The 26,283-nt window shown below is 36.6% G+C and overlaps 1 protein-coding gene across 2 annotated transcripts in view; it reads left to right on the plus strand.

Moving 5' to 3' along the window:
* Agmo (alkylglycerol monooxygenase) overlaps positions 1-26,283 on the plus strand; it is a 340,294-nt gene that overhangs the window by 80,693 nt on the left and 233,318 nt on the right. For both annotated transcript variants that reach the window (NM_178767.5, XM_011243875.3), the window contains exon 4: positions 24,928-25,031. In NM_178767.5, the coding sequence (NP_848882.2) occupies positions 24,928-25,031 (104 nt within the window). The remainder of the gene's footprint in view (positions 1-24,927; positions 25,032-26,283) is intronic.

The raw sequence follows: 26,283 nt of genomic DNA on the forward strand, positions 1-26,283 counted from the left end.
AAATACATGAATAAAAATACTTAAATTCAGGTTGGAGTGTGTGATTATTTATGTGGCTGATGAGGTTTTTTTTTTAATAAACAAAAGATCAGGTGAGCTGCTGATTAACAAATGAATGAATTATAAAAAATGTCATAAATACACAACAGAATATTTAGTATTAAAAATCAATTTTTTAGGAAAGTCAGTGGGTCTTTAAGTATTATATTAGATTATGTCACCTAGATTTTGAATGATGAAAAAAAATACAAGTTGACTTTCATACGAGTATCCTAATATTTAATGCATGTATGTTTGCAAATAAGGGTGTGTGAGAGAGTCTATACAGATTATGAAATAAGGGAGTGTTTATACAGATGAAGGAACTGTCTAAGAGACCATACAAGGGAACCAGAGACATTGAGGAAGGCGGGTGGGACATACATGATAAGAAATCAGGAAGGTGAAAGGGAAATGTGGGAGAAGTGAGTAGGAGGAACAATAAAAGAATCTCTGCAAAAAAAAAAAAAAAACTGTAGTGAAATACAATATTTAGATGTTAATTTTTACAAAGGTTCTTGGAAGGGACTAGAAGTAAACATGTCAATAAATGAAAAATTGTGCTATTACTTTTCCTTGGGAAAAGAAGTCGGAAAAGGATTATTTTAAGATTTAGAGAAGTCCATTCTGGGACCTTTCCTGAGATCTGTGATTTCCATGGGGAGAGGGCAGGAAATGAGAGCACTCAGAACACCACATTCTGCAGTATCCTCCAGCTTGCAAAGCTGCATTGTGGTCATCTGAAAATGCTCTGGAACTCCTGCCTAGCAACACGTTTTCTACACAGCATCACTGAAACGATCTTTAGAGAAGTTAATGCTTTTCAACCCACTTGATTGAACAATTTCATTAGAAATGGCAAAATTTTCTCATCCAAAAAACAATGGAAAGACAAGCATAACTTGAGGTACTATAATTGAAGTAAAAGAAAAATAAAGAAACAGTAGACTTTTGTAAGACAATATTAGCAGAATACTGATGTGTGAAAATAGCTTATCTTCACAGAAATTGTTAAAGATATTAGACCTAGCCATGTATAATTGCTGCTAATTACTTCTTTCCAGGCAAAAGATATTGATTCTGTGTGTTTTAATCTGATACATGGTGGAAAATAACACCACAGTATGAGCTGAAATTTTGAAAAAGGTGAAGTTGTACTAAATTAATTATCAGAAGGAAGAGCATGTTGTGGGAGTGTTAGAGTGCCATTTCTGAATGCACACGTGGTCCTGGTATACTGTAGCAGTTGCATGATCTTAAGAAATTCACTAATATCTATGGATATTCTTTTTTTTTACAATGGAAAGGTATAAATAACATTCCAAGAGCTGTTGGAAAAATTAAAGATAGCAAGGCATAGAAAGGCTTTCTAGAAACCAGAGAGAACCATAAACACTAGCTAGTATTCAGAACATTTTATGTTTAACAATAGTGAGATAAAGTAATGAGAAAAGCAAGAAATCTTTTCTCTTGTATAATAGTTGATTCCTATCAAAAGATGAGGAAAGAAAAATATTATACTTGCTAGTCTAGAAGAAAGACATCCCAAGTGCATTTTTTAAGCTGAGCTATGTGCCAATGAAATCCCTAGACAAGTCCATTCCTTTCCTATGAAAGCAAGTCACACCACTCCCAACCTCTTGCAAACTGTCAATGCTGTCTAAATATACTCCATATTATGAATTAATGTTTCCCAATTTGAAATTACAATATCATTATACATACTCCCAACACTTTCCCCTGAGCATCATTTTATTCGTTACGACTTTATTTTTTCCTGCAAGACAAAAGTCTTTGCAAATATTTGCCCTTGTTTTTCTTTTGCACCATGTGATGAGACTGTCAAAGGAGGGACAGGATGTCTTTTTTGGACTACAGTTGTATTTGGCTAAATTCACTGAAGGGAAGACAGTGTTCTTGAGTGCCAGCATGTGGTTAAGGGCTAACAAGGAGGAAAAAATTCAGCTATTTTGGTAAATCAAGCACTACTTTATTGTAGGCAAGAAAGAGAAGCAACAGCTGTATAAGTTAGACCATCATTTTTGGCTTCTGAACATTTTTGAACAGTCTTGATTTATATTTACATTTATTTATATTTACATACAACTTCAACATATGATGAGAACAACAACTTTAGTCACCACTAGAGGTTCATATAGTCACCATTTGTGTTTATGGTACAACAGAAAATATTACAAGGGCATTCCTAAAACATTACCTAAAGGACAAGCTAAAATACTTCATGCAGGCATAATTTATCATTCAGATTTTTATCTTCTAAATAAAATATTTTTTTTCCTGTTTGATAATTGAAGTCCACATATAAATGAATTTATTCACCATATAAATGTATATTGATTTCTGATAGCCTAGAAATTGTGTATACATTTAAAAGTACAAATTGTATACACTTTCCTTTTCCTAGTATGTTAACTATCTGTGAGGCAAAATAAATATTATTATTACAGCACGTTAATCTACTATACATATTTTCTAGGATATTTAAAATTAATGATCATGATCACAGTGAATGGTAATTGTATGCTTTGCATGTAAAAACTCAGCCTGAGTCAAATATTCAGTGCACAGCAGGGGTCCTCACAACATGTTACAGTGAGAACATAACAATGTCTACCAAATTTTCTTAGTAATTTTGTATAAAATTATTAATTTCTTTTCAAAATTATGAAGCCTGGGTTTTTAAAGCTAACTCTTTAATTGGGATATATACAAACCTTTGTTGTCGTAATGAGCAATGTAGCTCTCGGACACTTAATCACAGCTATTTGAACAATGAGAAGTAGACTCCAAAAAACAGAGGTTTTCACACATGCAACGAATAGTTAATATTTCAAGTTCTATCCTGGGAAATTAATATACTGAGAACAGAAACTTGAATTTTGCAAAGGTGCATTGGAATTCTTTATAGGATGGCTATATTATGTTGTTAAACATTCATTGGAAGACTGTAGCGAATAATTGTTTTATTCACTGCTCCTTCAACGGACCATGCTGATTAAAATAATAATATAAGTGCGTATATACATATGTCTCTTTTCCTATATATTGTAACTGTTTTACTCTGCTGTATGAAATTAATTTTTGCTTCTTTCACAACAACCTTTGATGCACTAAGAATTTCAATTTTGGACAGATGTAGTATATTTTCTTTCTCATTTACCTGAGTTTTTGTATTACATTCAAGAGTCTCTTGCTTCATCCAAGGTCCTTTACTTTAAGAGCATACTAAGCTAGGAAATATATGTATTAAATTAAGGAAATTATTAATATGTGCTTGCAATTAAAATTAAGAGTTAAGAAATTGAATATTAATGACATTATAACCATAGCAATAACTACTCCACAATGTTTAGTATTTTGTTATTATTGAATGGCATTTTTCTTCCTCATTCCTCTGTATATTTTTCTTTCTTCCTTTCTTCTTTATTTCATGCCCTTCTTCCTTCCAACCCTTACTTCTTCCCCCCAAACTTTTTCTTGCTTGTTTGTGCTTTTTAGTTGTTTAGTATATATTCATACATACTCATATAGTATGTAGCTAATGCTATTAACCTAATAGTTTAACTGAGTCATGCCAAATATGATCTAGCTTATATTCCTAAATACCAAAACATTTGTACAAAGGGATATTAAGTTCTATGAATTTAATATGTTTATATAAATATTATTAAATGGTACTTCCTTTTATAAATACTATTATAATAATAGATTTTAGAACTATACATTGGGATCAGAAAGCTGGCTCAGTGGTTAAGACTTCTTCCTTTTAATGCATAAGACACAGCCTTGTTTCCCATCTCCCAAATACCTCCATTTTCAAAGGATCACAGACTGTCTTCTGGCTTCTATGGGCATCAGACCTGAACATGCCTCGCACATTCAAACATAAAGACAATCACATATATAACATCAAAATAAATAAACCTCTTAAAACAGGCTATAAGTAAAGGTATAAAATATATAAATAAGGGTAATTTGATGACTTTAATAACTAGAACTTGAAGTATTTGAAATATAGTTCATTATGTATGCAATACGAAAATAGTCCTCACTATATATATACATATATATTTAGGAGCAATTCTTTTTAATTGCTTTTTCAAAGTAAAAATAGCTTCTTAACATGTTTTTAATAGTACAATGTCAATAATTTACTGATTACACAGAAAATCTAGTCTGAAGAGGTCATTTAAACAAAAATGAAAGATAAAGGAAAATAGATGGCAATTAAAGGAAAGGTGGAAAGGAGACAAAATAGGAATGAAGGAAGAAAAGAAAATAGGGAAAGAAAGAAGTGAGGAGAGACTGTGGCAATAGGAGAGCCATGTCTTTACATTGTGTTCTTTGGGCTATTATATAAATTGCTGTAACAATGTTCTTCGGGCTATTATATGCATTGCTGTGACAAAACTCTGGTCTGGAGAAATTTCATGCTGGGCTCATTTACTTATTTTTATTCAAACAATGGTCTAATCCTGCTGAATAGTGCTACATACAACTAAGGTAGCTCCTCCCATTTCAAATAACCTAACCCTTATAATCTGTCCCAGGAAAGCCAATAGTCTTACCACCTTAGTTTATCTAGAGTTTGTCATGCTGACAATAACTATAGATCATCAACAGTTCATGCCGTATTAACCTGACACAAATCTTTAAATGTAATCCTGTGTTACTTATCAGAATAAGATTATGACCATATAAAAATTACAATACATTTAATCAAATTTCCAAAGTCTTCATAGTTTTAAACAGTTGTGACACTGTTCAAAAGAGTAAGGACAGACTTAATCCTGAGGCACAGGTAAAGTTTTAATTGTGAGCCCCTGTCCAGTTAAAAGGAAGTCACGGTTTTAATTGCAAATGTAATTGCAAAGACTAACCATTTTCAGTCCCAAAAGTTGGAATTTGAAGTACATCAAGGAAAGCTCAGATCAATTCAAGACCAATACCATTCAGGGACAACACCAAATACTGCTGCTTAGGATTTGGCATCTGGAGCTCATGATAGAATCACCTGTGGCATCACAGGGCCTAGGTAGCCATACACTTCCAAGTCTGATGCTTGTGCAGTATACATTGTCTCTCTCTTGGACTGGTTTCACTTTCTACCTGCATCTTTTCCTTGGATCCCAGGGTCTTGTCATAAAAATTCCTGATGCTCCGTTACTACTTATGCTCACCATCAAAGCTTCATGCAAAGGCCTTCTTGCAGAGGCACTGACATATATTAACATTGCCTGGTCTTAGTGTTCTCTGGAAACGTGGAGAAAGAATTGACGAGCCCCATAGTTCAGCATTTTGTATGCTACTGAAGCCATTCTTGCATAGATAGCACTGCCAAGGTGTGCTGCTAAAAGAGTAGATGCTTATGTTTCTGTTTGCCTTTGAATACTTCCTGAGCAGATAGTTTATAAAAGTAAGAACTGACCAGATAGGTTGACTCTGTGAAAGTTACAAGAGCTAGAAATATACTTTTTTTAGTTAAACAAGGGAAACTTATGAATATTTATAAGCACTTTATTTCTAGGGCAACCTTTTGCTGCTAAACATGTACATAAGCCAAATGCACTTGTAGTAGGTAATGCCTGACATCCTCTGTGCAACATGTGTGTGTATGTGTGAGTATCTGTGTTCAGTTATGCACGTCATTTGAGCTAGATTGAGATTCATAATCATTTATAAAAATATTGTTCTGAAATTCAGGTTTTCTTTTAAAATATTGAAAATAAATATTTTGATGAAAAGTAAAGACTGATAACATAGTATATACAGTAAAGTAGAAATAAAAATTATTAACCAGACAAAGGAGAGAGTAGTTATGATATATATAAATATAAGAATATTTTTTCCACTCAGAATCAATGATTATTTTAGTTCTTTAGCTTGAAGTTCTTAGGTCAGTTGTGTAGTATGCATTTAAAACTCCAAAGTCTTGAGGGCAGGTCATAGTTAAGAGTTTTCTTTTTCTTTTTATTTTTTAAAATTATTTTATGATTTTTTTATTTTAACATTTTTAATTTAATTTTTTAGACTCTATATTTTATTCTGCCCCACCCCCATCCACCCTCTGACTATTCCACACCCCGTACCTTCTTCCCACGCCCCTGACTCCACATGGATGTCCCCATTCCCCATTCCACCTGACCTCTAAACTCCCTGGAGCCTCCAGTCTCTTGAGGGTTAAGAGCATCATCTCTAAATGAACAGAGACCAGGAAGTCCTCTACTGTATGTGTGTTGGGGCCCCAGGGCTATCCACAACACATATGGCCCTGTACTTTTTTTGGTTGGGAGGTTTTTAATGACCTCTTCTAATTCCTTGTGCAATATGGGCCTGGTTAGATAGTTTACCTGCTCTTGATTAAACTTTGGTATGTGGCATCTGTCTAGAAAACCATCCATTTCATCTAGATTTTCCAATTTTGTTGAATATAGGCTTTTATAGTAGGATCTGATGATTTTTTTGAATTTTCTCCGTTTCTGTTGTCTGCCTCCCTTTTCGTTTCTGATTTTGTTAATTTGGATACTGCCTCTCCACTGTTTAGTTAGTTTGGCTAGCAGTTTATCTATCTTGATCATTCTCTCAAAGAACCAGCTTTTGGTTTTCCTGATTCTTCATATTGTTTTCTTTGTTTCTATTTGGTTAATATCAGCCCTGAGTTTGACTATTTCCTGCCTTCTACTCCTCTTGGCTGAGTTTGCTTCTTTTTGTTCTAGAGCTCTCAGGTGTGCTGTTTAGTTGTTAGTGTAAGATCTCTCCAGTTTCTTTACCAGGGCATTTAGTGCTATGAACATTCCTCTTAGCACTGCATTCATTGTGTCCCATAAGTTTGGGTATGATGTGTCAACATTTTCATTATATTCCAGGAAGTCTTTAATTTCTTTCTTTATTTCTTCCCTGATCAAGTTATCATTGAGTAAAGAGTTCCATTTCCACATGTATGTGGGCTGTCTATAGATTTGCTGTTATTGAAGACCAGCCTTAAGCCATGGTGATCTGATAAGATGCATGGTATTATTTCAATCTTCTTGTATCTGTAGTGAGTGTTTTGTGAACAATTATATGGTCAGTTTTTGAGAAGGTACCATGAGGTGCTACGAAGATGTATTCTTTTTTTAAGGGTTAAATATTTTATAGATATCAGTTAAATCCAATTGGTTCATAAGCTCTCTTAGTTTCACTATGTCTCTCTTTAATTTCTGTTTCAATAACCTGCCCATTGGTGAGAGTGGGGTGTTGAAATCTCCCACTATTATTGGGTCCTGTTCAATGTGTGTTTTGAGCTTTAGTAACGTTGCTTTTATGAATTTGGGTGCTCTTGCATTTGAGACAAAAATGTTCAGAATTGAGACTTTCTCTTGGTGATTATTCCTCTTGATGAATATGAAATGTCCTTTGTCATCAAGCTTGATAACTTTTAGCTGAAAGTCCATTTTATTGAAAATTAGGATGCCAACTCCTGCTTGTTTCCCAGTACCATCTGTTTGCAAGACCATTTTCCATCCTTTTATTCTGAGATAGTTTCTGTCTTTGTTATTGAGGTGTGTTTTGTATGAAGCAAAATGCTGGATATTGTTTGTGTAGCCATTTAGCTTATGTCTTTTATAGGTAAGTTGAGTCCATTACGACTGAGAGATATAAAAGAGAGTTGACTGTTGGTTCCTGATATGTTTATTTTTTGTAGGTAGCTTTATGTGATTGTGGCTCTCTGTTTTTGACTTTGTTGTGAGATGCTTAATATCTTATGCTTTCTTTTGTGCAGGTACCTTCCTTGTGTTGGAGTTTTCCTTCCAGGGTCCTCTGATAGGGCTTGATAGATAGATAACTGTTTGAATTTGGGTTTGTCCTAGAATATTTTGGTTTTTCCATCTATGTTGATTGAGAGTTTTGTTGGGTATAGTAACCTGGCATTTGTGTCCTCTTAGAGTCTGCATGACCTCTGACCAGGCTCTTTTGGCATTGATCATCTCTGTTGAGAAGTCTGATGTAATTCTGATAGGTCTACCTCTGTATGTTACTTGGCCTTTTTCCCTTGCAGCTTTTAATATTCTTTCTTTGTTCTGTGCATTTAGTATTTTGATGAATATGTGATGAAAAGATTTTCTTTTCTGGTTACATTTATTTAGTGTCTTATAGGCTTCTTGTACCTTTATGACCATCTCTTTCTTTAGGTTGGGGATATTTTCTTCTAATTGTCTTCTTATTGAAGACATTTTCAGGTCCTTTGAGCGGGAATCTTCATTCTCTATTCTTTTCACTGTGTCCTGAATTTCCTGGATGCTTTGGGTTAGGAAATTTTTATGTTTTGAATTTTCTTTGACAGTTGTACCAATTTCTTCTACTGTATCTTCTACACCTGAGACTCTCTCTTTTATTTCTTGTAATCTGTTGGTGATACTTACATCTGTAATTCCTGACCTCTTTCCTAGGTGTTAAATTTCCAGGTTTGCTTCCATTTGTGTTTTCTTTATTGTTTCAACTTCCACTTTTAGGTATTGAACCGCTTTATTCAATTCCTTCATCTGTTTACCTGTGTTTTACTATATTTCTTTCAGTGAGTTATTGATATCCTCCTTAAAGGACTCTATTATCTTCACAAGATAGTATTTTAGGACAGACTCCTGATTTTCAGGTGTGTTCGTATATCCAAGACTTGCTGTGGTTGGAAAACCGATTTCTGATGATGCCCAAATATTTTGGTTTCTATTGCTTATGGTCGTGCCCTTGCCTTTCACCATCTGGATATCCCTGGTGTTTGTTGATCTGAGTGACTGCATTGAGTCTGCCTCTTTTGTTCTTTGGTTGCTTTAGGTCTTCCGTTAGGCCTGTGGCCTTGGCTGTATCAGACCACCTGTGGGACCTTCCAACTGGGGGCTCTTCACAGAGGCAGAGAAGCTGCTTATATGTTGCCTTGGCTGCAGTAGATCTCCTGGGAGGCCTTCAGACTGTTGAGTCTTCAGTGGAACAGTCAAACTGATGTCCAACTGCCCTGCATGCATCTGATCCTCAACTGCTCTGAGTGCAGCGGGTCCTCTACAGCTCTGAGTGCTGAGTCATCTAGGATGGATCAGGATATGGAGTCTTCATGGGAGCAGACCAATTAGGATTCTTCCCCAGCAGAAAGGACCAGGCAGAAGGGGTGGAAAAGATTGAAGAGGAATGGTATTCAGGAGGGTAGGGATTTTGGTGGATGATGGGTACTGAGTCCACCAGGCTTCCAGCAGCAGCTGTGGGACTGGGGTTGGGGGTTTACCAACTGCTCTGAGTGCAGCAGGTCCTCTAGGATGGATAGGGATATGATGTCTTCAAGGGAGTTGACAAACTAGGAGTCTGACCCAGCAGAAAGGACCAGGCAGAACGGGTGGAAGGGGTGGAAAGGACAGATCCCAAGAATATTTTAAAGAACCTAATTTTATGATTATGCAAAGTAAGTTGGAAATTTAAACGGGAATAATGAGTAATTAGAAATTCATTTACATGTGCCAGAACTAATTGTTTATAATTTATGAAAGTGGAAATGTAAGATGAAGTAAATAGTTCTTTTTAATTGAATGATACAAGTGAATGAATCTCATTTTTACTTTTGTACAACTGTTATTCAGTTGGTAATAGCTTGTAGATTTCACTTTATTCATTAATACCAATTCCTAAAATTACACATAAAATGTCATATTAAGCAAAACAGATTTTGGAGTCTCAAAAACAAACTATTAAGCTATCAACTGAGTTAATGTTCATGTGTGAACGTTTTAAAAGAAGGAAAATTGAGATAAATAAATAATTTTCAATACATACACAGCTATGTCTGTGTGCTTACAATGGTAAGCCCCTGCCTTATAAGGCAAGACTTCGAACACGAGGAAGAACACATCAGTCCTGTTCAACTCAGTCACATTGTGAGTATGCATCATGATCATTTGTGCTTTTGTTTCCTTGTACTTCATTATACATGGGAGTTAGTACAGCTCTCTAGCTGTAGCTGTTTACATTTCAAGTGAATATCCTCATGTTCTCTTTACACTTGAAGACAAATATTCAAGAGCAGTCGCCCTGTATCACTGTCAAGTCTCATGCTGAGCATAGTGGGGATCTAAATGAGATCAACGTAACTCCAGCTATGGAGCATGTTTAGATTTGATCCCTGCCATTTAGTGGATCCTGCATGAGATGGCTGTTGTTATTTCTTTTTGTTTTATATCTTGAATACAGTAAAATTCAGAAGTAAAACACTACAACAATTATCAGACAATATCACAGGTGGCACAGACGTCTACTCATAATAGCTTTTTAACTTATAATATATTTCATTCTTTTTTACTCCTTCAAACCAGTCTCACATGTCCTCACATATAATCCCCCAGAAGTAATTATCTTTTTATTTTTAGCTTTTTCTCTCCCTGACTGGCCCTGCTTTGTGATGATCGTTTACTTATGAAAGTAGAAAAGTAAGATGAAGTAAGTAGTTTTTATTAATTGAATGATACAAGTGAATGAATCTCATTTTTACTTCAAGTTTGAAGGCACCATAATAAAAAGCATCATTTTGCTTATATTTCATAAAACCCGGCAAGCAGCACTGGGAAAATTGAGAATACCAATGAATTCATTAGAAAAATTTTTTTAATTCCTATTAGGTTCAATTTGAACATATAAATTTAAATATTTCATTTGAATTCTGTCTGTGTTAGCTGATTTGTGCTGATATAAAAATCTCTATGCACCTATGCCTTCTAATGACAGGATGTTTTTAATGTTCAGAATGTTTCCTGAGAAGTGTAAACCACAGTGCTAGTGATTCAATATCAGCTAAGTAAAGCTGGGAGCACTGTGGAATGTGGAAGAATTTCTCTGGGGCTTCTTTTAAAAAGGCACTAACCTCAGTTGCTGATTATGCTCCAAAAGATTCTCTTTAAAAATACTCCACACACAATGCCTGTACATGAGAGACTCAGCGGGGTCATAGTAATAAGTTTGGGTCATATACACATTCACTTCATTCTATGTTTGATCTGTCAGAAGATTGGGTCACACTTTTTAAACACAGGACTAGTGAGAGCAAGGTGGCATGCCAAATTCTAACATGATTCATTTATTCTATTTGGCTTGGCTTTTCTTTACATTTGTAGCCCGAAGCAACCAAAAAATAATTTTCTATAACTCTGAATTTAAAAAAATTATAAAAATAAACTTTATAGTCTTTTTATCTTTTTTATTAGATTTATTTCTTATTTACATTTCAAGTGTTTCCCCTTTTACCCCCTTTCCAGATTTCCCCTCTGAAAACCTCCTATAACATCCCCTTTCCCTCTGCTTCTATGATGGTATTCCCCCATCCACCCACCCACACTGACTTCCTTGTCCTGCCATTCCCATACACTGGGGTATCCAGCCTTCACAGGACCAAGGACCTCTCTTCCCACTGATGCCTGACAAGGCCATCCTCTGCTACATAGGCAGCTAGAGCCATGGGACCCTCCATGTGTACTCTTTGGTTGGTTGTTGTTTAGTCCCTGGGAGCTCTGGGGAGTTCTGTCTGGTTGGTTGATATTGTTGTTCCTTCTATGGGGCTGCAAACCCCTTCAGCTCCTTGGGTCCTTTCTCTAAGTCCTCCATTGGGGATCCTGTGTCCAGTCCAATGGTTGGCTGCAAGCATCTACCTCTGTATGTGTCAGGCTCTGGCAGAGCCTTTCAGGAGACAGCTATATCAGACTCCTGTCAGCAAGCATTTCTCAGCATCTACAATAGTGTTTAGGTTTGGTGACTGTATGTATAAGGAATGGATCCCCAGGTGGGGTAATCTCTGGGTGGCCTTTCCTTCAGTCTCTGATCCACATTTTGCCTCTGTATTTGCTACTGTGAGTATTTTGTTCCCCCTTCTACAAAGGACTGAAACATCCAAGCTTTGGTCTTCCTTCTTCTTGAGTTTCATGTAGTCTGTGAATTGTTTCTTGGGTATTCCAAGCTTTGGGCCTAATATCCACTTATCAGTGAGTACACATGATCTCTGTTCAATGTTGTGAATGCAGTCACACTATTGTTCATAAAAGGTAGTTCCTTAAAAATCATAAGCAGTGTGGTAACCAGCTAGTCAAGAAAGTAATCACTCCATCACTTGGTAAGCAGAGACAAAGGTCATACAAACATCAAGAGCAAGACTGCCTACATGAGAGGCCAGCCTGAACTACATGCGATCTTCTCTTTGAAAAAAGTAAAGAAAAAAAAAAGAGAGAAGAGGATAAAAAGGAACAGAAACAAAGCAGATAGTACATGTTTTTTTTTTTTTTTTTTTTTTTTTTTCATGATCACAAAGCCCCTAAATGGTTAAATTCTGCAATAGCACTTTCCACTAATATGGAGCTTGACTGTTCCTAAACACCTGCTTCATGTCATTTTCTATAATTTTATTTTCATTTTCCTTACAGTGTAAAGTGTTCACTCTTATTGCTCAAGTCTCTGTAGGGGTGAAGGCATGGCTGGAACATGTTACTCTGTGGAAGTCACTACGAAAATGCACACTGACAATTGCTGTTATTAATGCAATTGATCACTAAGATCCTACATCTGGAAGAAGAGGGTCAGACTGTCGTTAAATAGATCCAGATCCTCACAGGCTACCATGGGGATGATGTTCTGGTGAAAAGTTTAATGATAGAGGAAATTTTGAATTCCGAATCTCTTTAGCATTGGCTAGCACCGTTCAGCTCTCAGACGAATGAATTCCCATTAGTCTTGCCATCTGGTGCCCTAACATCCAACCACTAAGAGTTCTGGGCATTTGGGGAAGGTTTCATTGGCAAGCTTTTTGCCATTAAAGAATTTCCCTTCTGAATATTGGCAGTCAAAGTGTGTGATATCCTGCTGAGCAGGAGGGAGAGGATGTGAAGGGCAGTGAGTCTGAAACGTCTGCACTTCCTAGCAGTGACACCAGACATCAATCTTAAGTTAAGACAGCCCAGAACGCATGAAAATAGGAATGCTGCTAAAAGAACAAATGGGGCATTATCCAACCAAATGGAAGAAAGAATGATTGCCACTAAAACATTTTCCTAAGAAGCTTCTCAAATCAGGACAGTACACTGAAATTAAAGTCTATTTAGCTGTGAACACACACACATACACACACTCACATGAGCAATGTCTTTTTATAATGTGTGTATTTATTATAGTCCAATTCATTGTGACACAGTATGAAAGTATTTACAAATTGGTTAACTGCATGTAAAAGGGTGCATCTTGTGTTTTATACATATGTGTTATCTGGCCTAAGAGAAAAATGCTAATCTGCTTAGAGTTTATCCATTCTATGTGGTGCACAACATCAAAAGAGGAATCAGTAGGGGAAATTATGTCATTCAACAATGATTGTTTCAAGTTTCTCACAGGGGGTTAACAGCTAATCACAGAGAAAACATGTTTAAATTGTTTTGTGGCCTATACAATTAGATTACAAATAGCTTACTGTACTGACTAGTTTTGTGTCAACTTGACACAGCTGGAGTTATCCCAGAGAAAGGAGCTTCAGTTGAGGAAATGCCTCCATGAGATCCAATTTAAGGCATTTTCTCAATTAGTGATCAAGTGGGGAGATCGCCTTGTGGGTGGTGCCATCTCTGTGCTGGTAGTGTTGGGTTCTATAAGCAAGCAGGCTGAGCAAGCCAGGGCAAGCAAGCCAGTAAAGAACATCCCTCTATTGCTTCTCATTCAGCTCCTGCTTTCTGACCTGCTTTAGTTCTAGTCCTGACTTCCTTTGGTGATGAACAGCAGTGTGGAAGTGTAAGCTGAATAAACCCTTTCCTCCCCAACTTGCTTCTTGGTCATGATGTTTGTCCAGGAATAGAAACCTTGACAAGGACAGTTACTATTTACTAATAGCTGTATATATCTCATCATATCTACCATGTGCTATGATGCTCTGCTAACAAGGAAAATAGGGTTCACAGGTGATAGACTAGTCTGTGAGACAGCTTCCTTGAAGCTGCTATTCCTGGAAGTTGTGAGCTGCTCTGCCTGGGTGCTAGGAACTGAGCTCAAGTCCTCAGCAAGAAGAGTCTGAAGTATGTGATATCAAAAACAAAACTGTTCATAGTGCCTGCATTAACACTTTTAAAGCAAAAGTTTTTGGTACTAATGTTTTAAATAATTAGTATCAAAACTGTTTCTCATTATAGATTTTAAATTATTTTTAAATACAAAATGGTACTCCTTGGGAAAAGTACATGTCCCACAATTGCCTTCTCATGCCTTCTGCACATGTGTGTCTCTGGGTACATGTTCGTGAGTGTGTGTGTGTGTGTGTGTGTGTGTGTGTGTGTGTGTGTGTGTGTGTGTGCAGGGTAAGATTAAGTCTGATTCTCAGGAGAACAAAACATCCTATTGGTGGAAGATTCAGGGAAGAAGGCGAAAGGGATGCATAGAGGCCATGGGAGGTCTTCAGATGTTTAAAAAAGATACAGATCACAACATAATAGTTACATGGAGATACCTGTGTTTTCTTGTCATGTCTTTTTCATTCTCAGTTTGCTTATTTTATCAAACAGATATTTTCTGTGACCATAGCCTATTTTTATCATGAGACACAATATTTTCATACAAGTATGGATCTTATGTTGAGAAAATTCCTGTCCATATGCATGTACTCACACTTTCTCTCACTCCCATTAGTTCTCTTCTTTGGATATTACTTCTACTTTCAAATCATAAAGACATGGTTTTATGTATCTATCTATTTTATGTATCTGCTCACTATATACGAGAAAAAAGTAATATTTGTCTTTTAGAGAATGGCTACACTGTACTTGCAATCATTTTCCTGCAATTGATATGACTTTACTCTTCTTCATTGGTGAAAAATACTCCATTGTATACATGTCACATTTCTTAATCCATTGTTTTGTTGTTTGTGGTGGTTTCATAGTTTAGTAATTATCAATAGTGTTGGCCAAAAAAAGTGCTGTGTTGGTATATAAGAGATACATTGACTTGGAGGCCTTTGTGTAAATACAAAGGTGTGAGAGCTGAGTCAGCTGGCAGGTCTTTCTTAGCTGATAATGTATCTTGAAGTCTTTTTTTTTTTCTTTTAACAGTTTTAGAATTCGAGGACAGGTAAGGTCAGAGAAGGGGATACCCTGCTACTAAAGGGAGTCCTCCACTTTGTTCCTAGCGCAGAGGATATATGCAGTCCTGGTAGACTGTGACCTTAATCAGCAGGTTTCCCCACAAACACTATTCTATTTCATTTTTGTATATCTCTATATTGGGCCATAGTATCCTATCCTATTATTGTCCTTTCACAGAGTAACTTGAAGTCAGCTATGATGTTTCTTGTTCTTTGGCTTGCTTTAGCTATCCATATTCTTTTGCATTTCCAAATGAATTTTAAGAATTTTTCCACTTCTGTGAATAATGGCATTGGGACTTTGAAGGTGATTATAGGCTGTTTTAGCAGTATACCCATTTTCTGAAAGTAAATCATAGCAATAAATGAACGAGAGTTTCCATCTCCAAATATCTCTTTCATTTCTTTCTACAGTGTTTTAAATATTTTCCTTATAAATTCTCTCACTTCATTGGGTTCATTATAGGGAGTACACATTTTTTAAAAATGTATATGCAAAAGATTGTTTCCCTGAATTATTTCTCATTATCTAAGGCTTCTGTTTTTATATGCTAATTTTATGCATCCAAATTGAGTTCAAATGTTTTATTAGATGTAAGAGTTGGATCTGTGATGGTTGGTTAGAACAGGGTGAAAGTTGGAAGTGCACACAACTGGAGCAAAAGAGAATGACCCCGTGATACAGCCAAGGCCAGGAGAAAAGCCATGCAAAGCAGAATCAGATCCCAGGGTTTTGAAAAGTTCAAATAAAATCACATCTAAACTACAGGCTTTAGTTTTGACGAGAGGAAACTGAGAATACCTTTGAAGTGATTCAAATGACATCAGCAATGGTCTTCAGAGAGAGTGGGAGGTAAGAGAGTAATGCCTCTGCCCTTCTCAGGTGCTTAAGACAAAAATAATTAGTAAAAAGGGGGCAGAGAGGTCAGGGGCATCCTGTGTTATAAGAAAAAACTTCTGTCTAAACTGCAGGATAAGGGATTAGCATAAAGAACAAGAAAGATCAAAGAAAGAATTGATTTTTACCAGTGAAAGTACACATAATAATAAATCAAATAAATAGCGTGACTTAGTTACTGATGTTTCAGATGAACCAACTTTATAACCAAGATCATATAGTACTGTCTACTATAGAAGGACAACAGTAAGTGTATTTTGTATACAAAATTGGAGAAGTTAAAGTTCTTCATATTCAAACACTTATAAAAGAGTGGTGGATTCAAACTACAGGAGTATTTATGAATTTAGAGGCTCTTTTGCCTGAGAACATAAGGATTACACAACTCATTTTCATTGGGGCACATAAAAGGAGTTTCCTTAAGATAATCATAGAGATGAACAATGTGTTGACAGATGATACAAAGACAGGGGACCATGGGTGGCTCTATGGTGTTCAAAAGACAGAGACTAGAACATATATGAGGGAGGAGAAGATATATGTGCTTATAATACACTTATGTGCCACAAAATATGGCTCTCACCATGTTAGTTCACTTTTACACTTAAAATATATTAAACATATTTTTATCTTGCTAGAATAGCTGTCAGGTTTGGCCTGTAAGAAGTGAATGTACCTTTTTTGCAAGGTTTTGCATATGAGGCTCGCCTGCAGATGTGTCTTAGTGAATGCTTCTGATTACAAACACTGTGAGTATTCTATCCAGGAAAGTGAGTGTGGGAACAAAAATGCCGAGGGTACAATGGACGGGCAGGCACGGGGGATGGGATTTTGACTAGAGTTAGGAAGAAAGCATGATCAAAGAGCATTCTAGTCACATCACAAAATGAGAAACAAGACTATTGGAGACCAAGCAATGAACTCACAACAGCTGAGTCTGAATGTCAGGTAGTAACAGATCATGGCAGATAGTTCGGTGGTGTCAGCAGGTAATGCATCATCATGGAGCCAGGTGGTGTGAAGGATGAGTTACCCTTATTACAATAATCTTTCACTGGTGCGGATAGCTCTTTCAATGACCAAAGACACACAGCCATTACCTAAGCACTCTTTCTCCAATTATATCAAGAACTAACACTCATTGATAATCTTTCCTTTAAGTCTGCTCCACACATTTATATTTAAGGATTACCACAGAGAAAGTTGAGTTTTTGGTTTAGGCTTTCAGGTCTTATTCAATCTGATTCTTTTACTGGACACAGTCTTACTCTGCAAGTTCAATATCATGAAAATTTTAATGTAAGAACTAGGCCATTTGTTATAAAGTGCTAAAAATAAATTTTATAAAAAACAAAGACAAATTTCCTTATTAGTGGTAAAGAGAGCCTGTGATACTTTTTTTTTTTTTTTTTGTTTCCCCATCTACTCAGGATGCTCATTGTGTAGAGAATTCTAGTCTATTTGGCTGTATTTTCCTGACTAGCTTCTACTGTGTTGGTCTCCTGGTCACTTCCTCCTGTTACACCCCCATTAAACTTTGTAGTTAAGTTATTGTCACTTCTGGTACTTGAAGATACAAATTATATAAACCTTTGTTCCAAGATTACTGTAGTGGAGTTCATTTTATCTCACTCACCACAGGAGAGAATACTGCACAGGTGTATGTGGGAGCAGTTGCCAAACCCACCTAACTCTGCCACAGGACCACAATTCTTCTCCCACAATTCCTGCTCCCTAATTTAGCTTGTTCAAGTTATTATGCATGGCGTTACAATGAAAGAAATGCCTGTTTTCTTTGCAAAACACATGGGTCCCTTTGAATCTGCTTATTGTAATTAAGAAAACCCCTGAATTGTAATGAAGCTTACCCTAGGACAGTTAAGTGAATGCTTTGATCAAGACCTAAAAGTACCAGTTTTGCTTACTGAGGGAATAAGAGGCCTTGAACTGATACAAAACCATTTATTTCACTATTATTTGGAATGCAGTATTGGTAACTTTGTTTCAAACTTTGCCAACACTTGCCGAAAATTGTTTTCTACATGGAGAGTTCCTTACCAAATTTTTGAGAAGTAAACTGATAGCTTTAATCAATATTGTCTCTTTTCTAGCCTGTTGCATTTGTTGACATTCCAGTGGTCCTATCATTCAGTAGTGCTTCAGTTTCACAAACACATCATCTGTTGAGCAGGCACAACCTTTTTTCTACATTTTCAGAAATTAATATTGCTATTCCCTCTCTGGAGCATATGGCCAAGATCTACAGCTGTGTATTGAATGGACAGATATCTGCTCTCCACTGTATGAAACCACAGAATAACTGTGAGCAGAGATGCAAAGAAGGAATGGCAAGCTAGGAGAAAAATAGTCAGCTGGTTGTAGGGTCTCATTTATACTCTGTTTTATAGTTAATTCTTATAATAATCTGATAATAAAGTAGACAATAGGCTGAAAACTTACAATGATATTTGGTTACTAAGTGGCAAGATTAATCTGGTTGGAAAGCCTACCAAGGGTCTCCAGGCTCACAAGCAGTTGTAAAGAGTAGTCTGGCTTGAGTAACTGAAAATACAAGGGTCTCTTGAGCAGTATGTTATTTGTCCTACTAAGTCTAAAGACACAGCCATCAGAATAAACCTAGATTTCTCTAACGCTTCAGTATGGAAGTGTGGCGCTCTGCAGTTTTATAACTCTGCAGTGTGTCTAACCTAATAAATAAACAGAGTGCACAACATGCACTGTCTGAGTACATACTTGCAAAATATACTCTGGCGTTGACTCATTAGGCTTTTGGAGAAAGAGAATACTCCACTTTTACTCATCTTTCCACAAATGTATCCTTATTCATCCACCTTTTAAGTTTCTAAAGGTTGAAAGAAATATATTGCCCAATCGCGGTTACTAGATGAAGTGTAGCCCAGAAGCAGAGCAATCTTCTCAGGAAAGCTACTATAGCATCTCATAGGAACACCTGCAGGCACTAAGAGGGCTCTCCCTAACTAACCAAAGACCACTTTAAGGTTTCAGCCACTCCACTCTGGTATCAATGCACTGGGCATGAAGTCTCGGGTGGACTTTTGGCATTAAAGTCACATTTAAGCTTCAGCAGAGTTTCTAAGCATGGCCTCAGGGGCTTGTTTTGTTTTTATCATTTTGTTTTATTCAGTAGTACCTCTTCCCAGGGCCAGTGTGCTTTCCTTGCTATTCCTAAGACCGGAGTCATCGGGGTGTTATTTCTCTGCACATTGGTTATAGCCAGCCTCCATGACACAGAACGGAACACGGCACAGCTTCTCCTTGCTCATCCTCAAGTGTATCCCACAGTTTTGAAGCAATTTTTGCTTAGAAATTGTTACTCTATACTCGTTCTTTCTCTACTTTTACATTCTGAGACAATTAAGATGAAACACAGCATCACACATAAATACTAAAATGGGGGAGTCCTTAGAAAACAAAAACAAGTAGACTTGAGGTTTTAAAGCAGGGTGATAGCCAAAGGACTAGGGATAAGACCAGGAAACCAGTGTTAAGTGGACTGAGATGCTGGGAGGGCACGCAAGTGGGAAGGCTTGTAAGTGCTCCTTTATCAGGGCCTTGCTTGTTTTCTTTCCATGATGTCTGCAGTTCAGCTCCTCACCAAGTGACAATGCTCATAGAGTAAAATAGGACACGATTCAAGCTAGCAAGGCACAAGGAAATAAAAGCCAGAACAATACTCTGGATTTCCTATCACCACCTTTCTAACACAGTCACTTTAGAAAGCTAGTGAAAAGGAAATGTGCTGTGTTGAGCTTAGCCAGCTGGAAGCACTTTTTAGACACAAGCTTCAGCTTGCCATGAAATGTCTAAAGTGCCTTCTTCAAGTCCATATAAAGAAAACACTGACTAACGGGTTTTAAGTTTTTAATAAAATCATTATATTTTGGTTATTGGGTTATACTTGTTGTGTAAGCAAAATCTATTGATTACATGTTATAATTATATCAATAAACCATAAAACCCCTTTGATGGTACAATAAAGATTTTTGTCACTGCTTTTTTTATGGTCAGTGGTAGAACTAGGCTCTGTGATGACTTTCAGGTATTTAATAACCCTCCATCCACTGTCTCAGTAACTTAAGGGGCTGGGAGTTACCACTGAATACATAGTATTTCATATTCCCTTCAGTTGGGAGAATGGACAAAATAGATCTTATGTTATCCCCGCTTGTGTGACATAAGAAACTATCCTGTATATTCAAGTACGTTCAATAATGGGATTAAGAAAGACAATCTTTGCAATTGCTAAGGAAAGTTGTCAGTTGATTAAAATATGCATATTAATCACTTGTTACCCTAGACAGGCTACTGAATCAAATTGTATCTCCACTTTCTCATTTACTGATAAGTTTCTGGGAAATAGAGGAGTTACAATGTGTGATCTGCTTCTGTACGTGCTAAGGGAAGCCATTCTGTATTTGCATCCATCCTTCTAAGCATGCTGTCAATTATTTATCTCATTTGGAATCAAGACAAAGAAAGGCATCAATGTCACAGTATTCAAACCATTGTAATAAATAGTCAATAGCCCAACTTTGTATGCATAGGGATTCATGAAATCTCATTTCTAAGACATTTTGTAGTTAGGTAATGAAGGAAAATAGGCAGAGCTGGGTTACTTATTGTCTCAGTACAGGACAGGAAAAAAAAAAAGTCTTTTCTATGGGAGCCCAGGCTACATCAATCTTTTGAAAGTTTTTATAAGTTCATCAACACAGAATGATGACAATTTGTAAATTATTTGAAAATAATTTGTAATTTTTTTAGAATTCAAAATTTACTGATAAAAAGTTATAAGAAAACATATTTTAAATATTTTTAACTTTTTTTATTGGGTGTTTTATTCATTTACATTTCCAATGATATCCCAAAAGTCCCCCATACCCTTCCCCCTGCCCCTAACCACCCACTCCCACTTCTTGGCCCTGTTGTTCCCCTGTACTGAGGCATATAAAGTTTGCACGACCAATGGGCCTCTCTTTCCACTGATGGCCGACTAGGCCATCTTCTGATACATATGCAGCTAGAGACACGAGCTCTGGGGGGGGGGGGGGTATTGGTTAGTTCATATTGTTGTTCCACCTATATAGGGTTGCAGACCCCTTCAGTTCCTTGGGTACTTTTGCTAGCTCCTCCACTGGGGGCCCTGTGATCTGTCCAATAGCTGGCTGTGAGTATCCACTTCTGTGTTTGCTAGGCCCCAGCATAGTCTCACAAGAAAGAGCACTATCTGGGTCGTTTCAGCAAAATCTTTCTAGGGTGTGCAATGGTGTCAGCATTTGGAAGCTGATTATGGGATGGATCCCCGGATATGGCAGTCTCTAGATGGTCCATCCTTTCATCACAGCTCCAAACTTTGTCTCTGTAACTCCTTCCATGGGTGTTTTGTTCCCAATTCTAAGAAGGGGCAAAGTGTCCACTACATATGCAGCTAGAGACAGGAGATCCGGGGGGTACTGGTTAGTTCATAATGTTGTTGCACCTATAGGGTTGCAGATTCCTTTAGCTCCTTGATACAGCTGTCTCTTGTGAGACTATGCTGGGGTCTAACAAACACAGAAGTGGATGCTCACAGTCAGCTATTGGATGGATCACAGGGCCCCCAATGGAGGAGCTAGAACAAATATCTTAAAGGTTGCTGTTTCACTAACTTTCCACATACATGCAAGACACACTCACCCACACCCCCACACCCATACCTGTGCATGCACGTGCGTTCGTGCACACACACACACACACACACACACACACACACACACACATGCATGTACACTGACAAATTCACTTGTGCATATACTTTATTCATATGTTGTTATACAAGTTAGGAGCTTAAAAGAACAGTTTATTGTGAAATGGTTTCAGGAACCTGGCAATCAGCCTGTCACTTCTGTGAACCCACCCGCCCAAGCCCCAAGTTGATCTGTTGTTAGTCCGTTAGCTGAGGGCAGGCTGTATTGCATCTACAGTCTCAAATGCACAAGTTCTATGCACATTCATTTGCATGACCGTTGGCTGGATTCCCAGTGTTTATACTAAACGGCCCCTGAAGGCTTGTTAGTTAAGAACTTCTCCCCGTTCTCCTTCAGAAGTAGACCAGCAAAGAATATATTCCATCATGGCATTTAGGAATGGGAGAGCATGAGAGAGTACTAGAAATACAGCTATTATTTTAAATTACCAAAGTGATATTGCACCCATTACCTTTGACAGAATCTTGTTTCCTGGAAGGGAGTCACTTAGCCTTGCTGACTTAAAAGGAAGAGGATTACTGAATGCATGGTCAGGAATGGACTGGAATAACCAGAGCCCAGTCCTCATTTGGCAGGAGAGAATTACGTCATGCAAGGTCAAAGACTTCTCTCTTTCAGGGCTCCAAACTGCATTTCATTACATTATCAAAAATTTTAAATTCATAATATACTTCAAGAACCATTTTAGATTGTGTCTATCTCAACCACTGGGGTACATGAAAAAAATATAGAATGATAAAATTTCTCTGTAGCAACAGTAATTACATAAGTGCTTTTGATTGACAAGTGTTGAATATTAGAAATGGAGGTTTTATTGAAATATATACATCTTATAATGGTTTGTGTGTGTGTGTGTGTGTGTGTGTGCACGTGTGTGTGCCTATGTGTGAGGCTGTGTGTGTGTGTGTGTGTGTGTGTGTGTGTGTGTGTGTGTGTGTATGCACGTGTATGTTGCACCATGTGCAAGCATGTACTCAGTTCAGAGCAGGACATTGGATCTCCAGAATTTAGAGTTACAAGGAGTTGTGAACCTCCCAGTGTAATGAGAAAGAAACATTGGTTCTCTGAAAGAGCAGCAAGGACCCCTCACCACTGAGCCATCCAGGCCCTGAAACTTGCACGTTTATTAAAACTGTTTCAAGTTAACAACTCAATAATATAACATACATATTACATTAGAATTTGGCTACATGAGTGGAATTTTTGGCTACGTATTAAACAAATATATTCATATAAATATATATTTTGGCACTGTAAATAAGCATAATTATTTCTAATTATGCCATTGCAAAGCACTAATAAAATGTTATATGATCATAAAGTCTATAATTTGCTTATAGGAATAGAAAAAATATTACTGTTGAACAGTATAATTAATTTTATTAAATCTTTCTACAAAATAACTTTTCTAAATAATATAATTTTTCTTCCTTAATATTTACTTTCATTTATTAAGACAAAGAATTTACCAATTCAAGTGCTGAGGAAGATAAACAAAACATTAACTATTAACTTTTTCGTATTCCATTCACATAAGAACAATTGGAACCGTTTTCTTTAAAATACCTTTTTGTAACCAATAAGCTGAATATAGACTGTGCAAAAAAAAAAAAAAGAAAAAAATCTTCCTGCCTCTTGTCCATTGCTGGAAAGGGACATAGGTGAGCCCGTGGGATCCTATTACTTGTTTACGCAGCTGTGCTTCATTGATCTCAGACTCCTGTGCCACAATTTGTGAAGGGAAGTAAATGCTTTCAAAACAACTACAGACACAGGTCTTTAACCTCTGCCTTCACGGAGTCTTTGTTCCACAGTGATTTCTGTGGAAGTTAGAAGGAAGCAGCTCTAGACTACCTTACCCATCTCTGAACCCACATTTTGGGTACATTAGGATCAATATTTAAGTTCAAATAGTGTTAACTCAAAAAAAATACACGTTTAATTACTTGTATATTTAATAATAGGGTTTATAAGCACCAGGTTCTAAAATGCTCAATAGTGAAATTTCCAAGGAGGGAATGGTGTTTATATTATTTCTACGGCTTAGTTAGTAAGCAGTTTACAAAACTTAGAAAATTCATCAAGTTTATTACCTCTTAAAGATAGCCCACCCAACATCTGAAGATACAGATAAGCTGCATTGACAAATCTCATGTACGTAATAAATAAGATAGAAATTTGGACCCTAAACAGTTTCAGATACTTTCTCTGTGAAGTTTTAAAAGACCTTATTATAAGTTACTGCTCATTCGTGCAAGAAGAATTCTTGAATTTCTTAGCTACAGCATACTTATTAGAATTGATTAAATGAATAAAACAATAACCAACCATGATCTAAGTATTTATCAGACAATGGTTAATGAAAGCACTTTTCCTGCTTGAAATGAGACCAGGCCTTGGTACTTCTTGGTGTAATAAAGAGTCTCGATTTGCATTTTTATTTTGAGGACACATGAAAGGCATGTGAAATGGAGTAAATCTTGGCAAGCTCTGAGAAGAATCAAGTGTAATGACGAGTGTGTCATTTGATTTTTTAAAAAGTCTATTTTTAAAGATCAACATCAAATATTGTCATGGTTTGCTTATTCCAACAGCTTTTCATATCAAGAAATAGTATGGTGCAGTATTTCATTATACACCAATTTTCCCCACTTGAGAATTCTTCTTTAATTAGAATTGTGTTATCACATACTGAAAACTCACCACTGTCCTTTGACTATGTTGTTACAACCCCACAAGTTAGCTTTTATGATCTGTCATATTGTAAATGTTGGCAAAGCATAAATTTTGGAAGTCATTTCATTTCATTGGTGGTATGTAATTGTGTCGCATACAGTGTGAGTATTTACTGGTTAGGTTTCAATTCATATGTATTCATAATTTGTATATGGTCTAGTTCCAAAAGTGCTTCAAGGAGCCTTCTTTTAGTGATTGTTCTGTTAGCTAGCCTTTTCAGAGAGATGTTCCAGGCATCTCATCTGCTCTCAGCAGAGCAAAGCACATGGCTGAATGGAAGCTGCTCTGTTCTCATTCTCATTGCTTGTTGTAAATTATGTGTTTTGCAGAGATTAATATTTTCTGGGCAGCACACCAAGCACACCACAGTTCTGAAGACTATAACTTATCCACAGCACTGAGACAGTCTGTCTTGCAGCAGTATAGTTCCTGGGTAAGTTGTGGGAAATTGAATAAATGTGAAAGTATCATTTGTTTTGTAAATTTTGTAAACAGTCTTTCTGTTTTCTCCTGGTAAACTACTAGAAGATGTGTGCAAAGTGACTCCTTCTCGTTTATAAAACCAGACACATAGGAAACAGACACTCTTTCCAGAAGTAAAATTTTGTTTGATATGAAAAACTCAAGAAAACACTCTAGACAGCAATCTGAGAAAGTACCAATCCATTAATATTTATATATTCTTTTTTACCTTATCTCAACCAGGAGGCAGACATATATACAATAGGTTTCAGTTCAGGTATATTCCGACAGAAATACTTTATACATATAATATTTTAATTAGAAAAACTTACATTTCTCAAAAATCTGGGAAAAACTTCATAAGTTATAGGCATGGTCCACAAGATTCCCAATAGTATTTAGGAGACTGGCACCGTTTGAGGTCTGGCCTAGTGGAAAGTCATTATATCAGTTGGAGATGTGTCCATGGAAGGATTTTTGGACCTCAGTTATTTTGTCTGGCTCTGTATTTAAGGAGGTGAAAGCTAAATACCACAGACATGCATGTTATTGAAATCTACCATGAGGTGCCACTGACAGAAGGATACCCTCTCCATTGCTGTGCAATACTGTCTGCATTTGCAATATCTAAAGCTGTGAACTACATGAGCTTATTTCTGGACATTAGTTTTGTTCCTGTATTTCCTTCTTGTGACCTCATATCATTTAAGTACTCTACAGGTGAGAGATGTGTTCATAGAAAACACAGTTTATAGAAACTATAGTAGCTCTAATTTTAAGATGATAGGATTGAGTGTGCATTTACAATGTTGAGATAGTAAAGGAAGATAAAGAATAACTTATCCAGCCTGGTCCCTGTACACTTGAATTTTGTATTTATAATTCTTCATCACTATTAAGAATCATTCTTCAGTTATTATCATATTTGATCTTTGTTAATAAGCTCATAGTTTGTTGTGCCAAATGTTATTAGCAAACTGAAGGTCAATGAGGTAAGATCATAGTTGGTAAGTATGTTAAAATTCAAATTCTGAACTGGGTGCCTTTTAACATATTTAAAAGAAAATATGCTTGTTTGGGTACTAAACTGAAAGGCAGAGTGGGTAAAGCAGACCTGTAAGTCTGTGATGATATGGTTAATAGAACGAACGTAAAAGAAATGTTCCCTAGCACCAACATACCGAAGACCCCTATGTTAAAACATGTCTCTATTCTATTAAATG

This window comes from Mus musculus, chromosome 12 (assembly GCF_000001635.26).
Source record: "Mus musculus strain C57BL/6J chromosome 12, GRCm38.p6 C57BL/6J".
Classification (NCBI taxonomy): domain Eukaryota; kingdom Metazoa; phylum Chordata; class Mammalia; order Rodentia; family Muridae; genus Mus; species Mus musculus.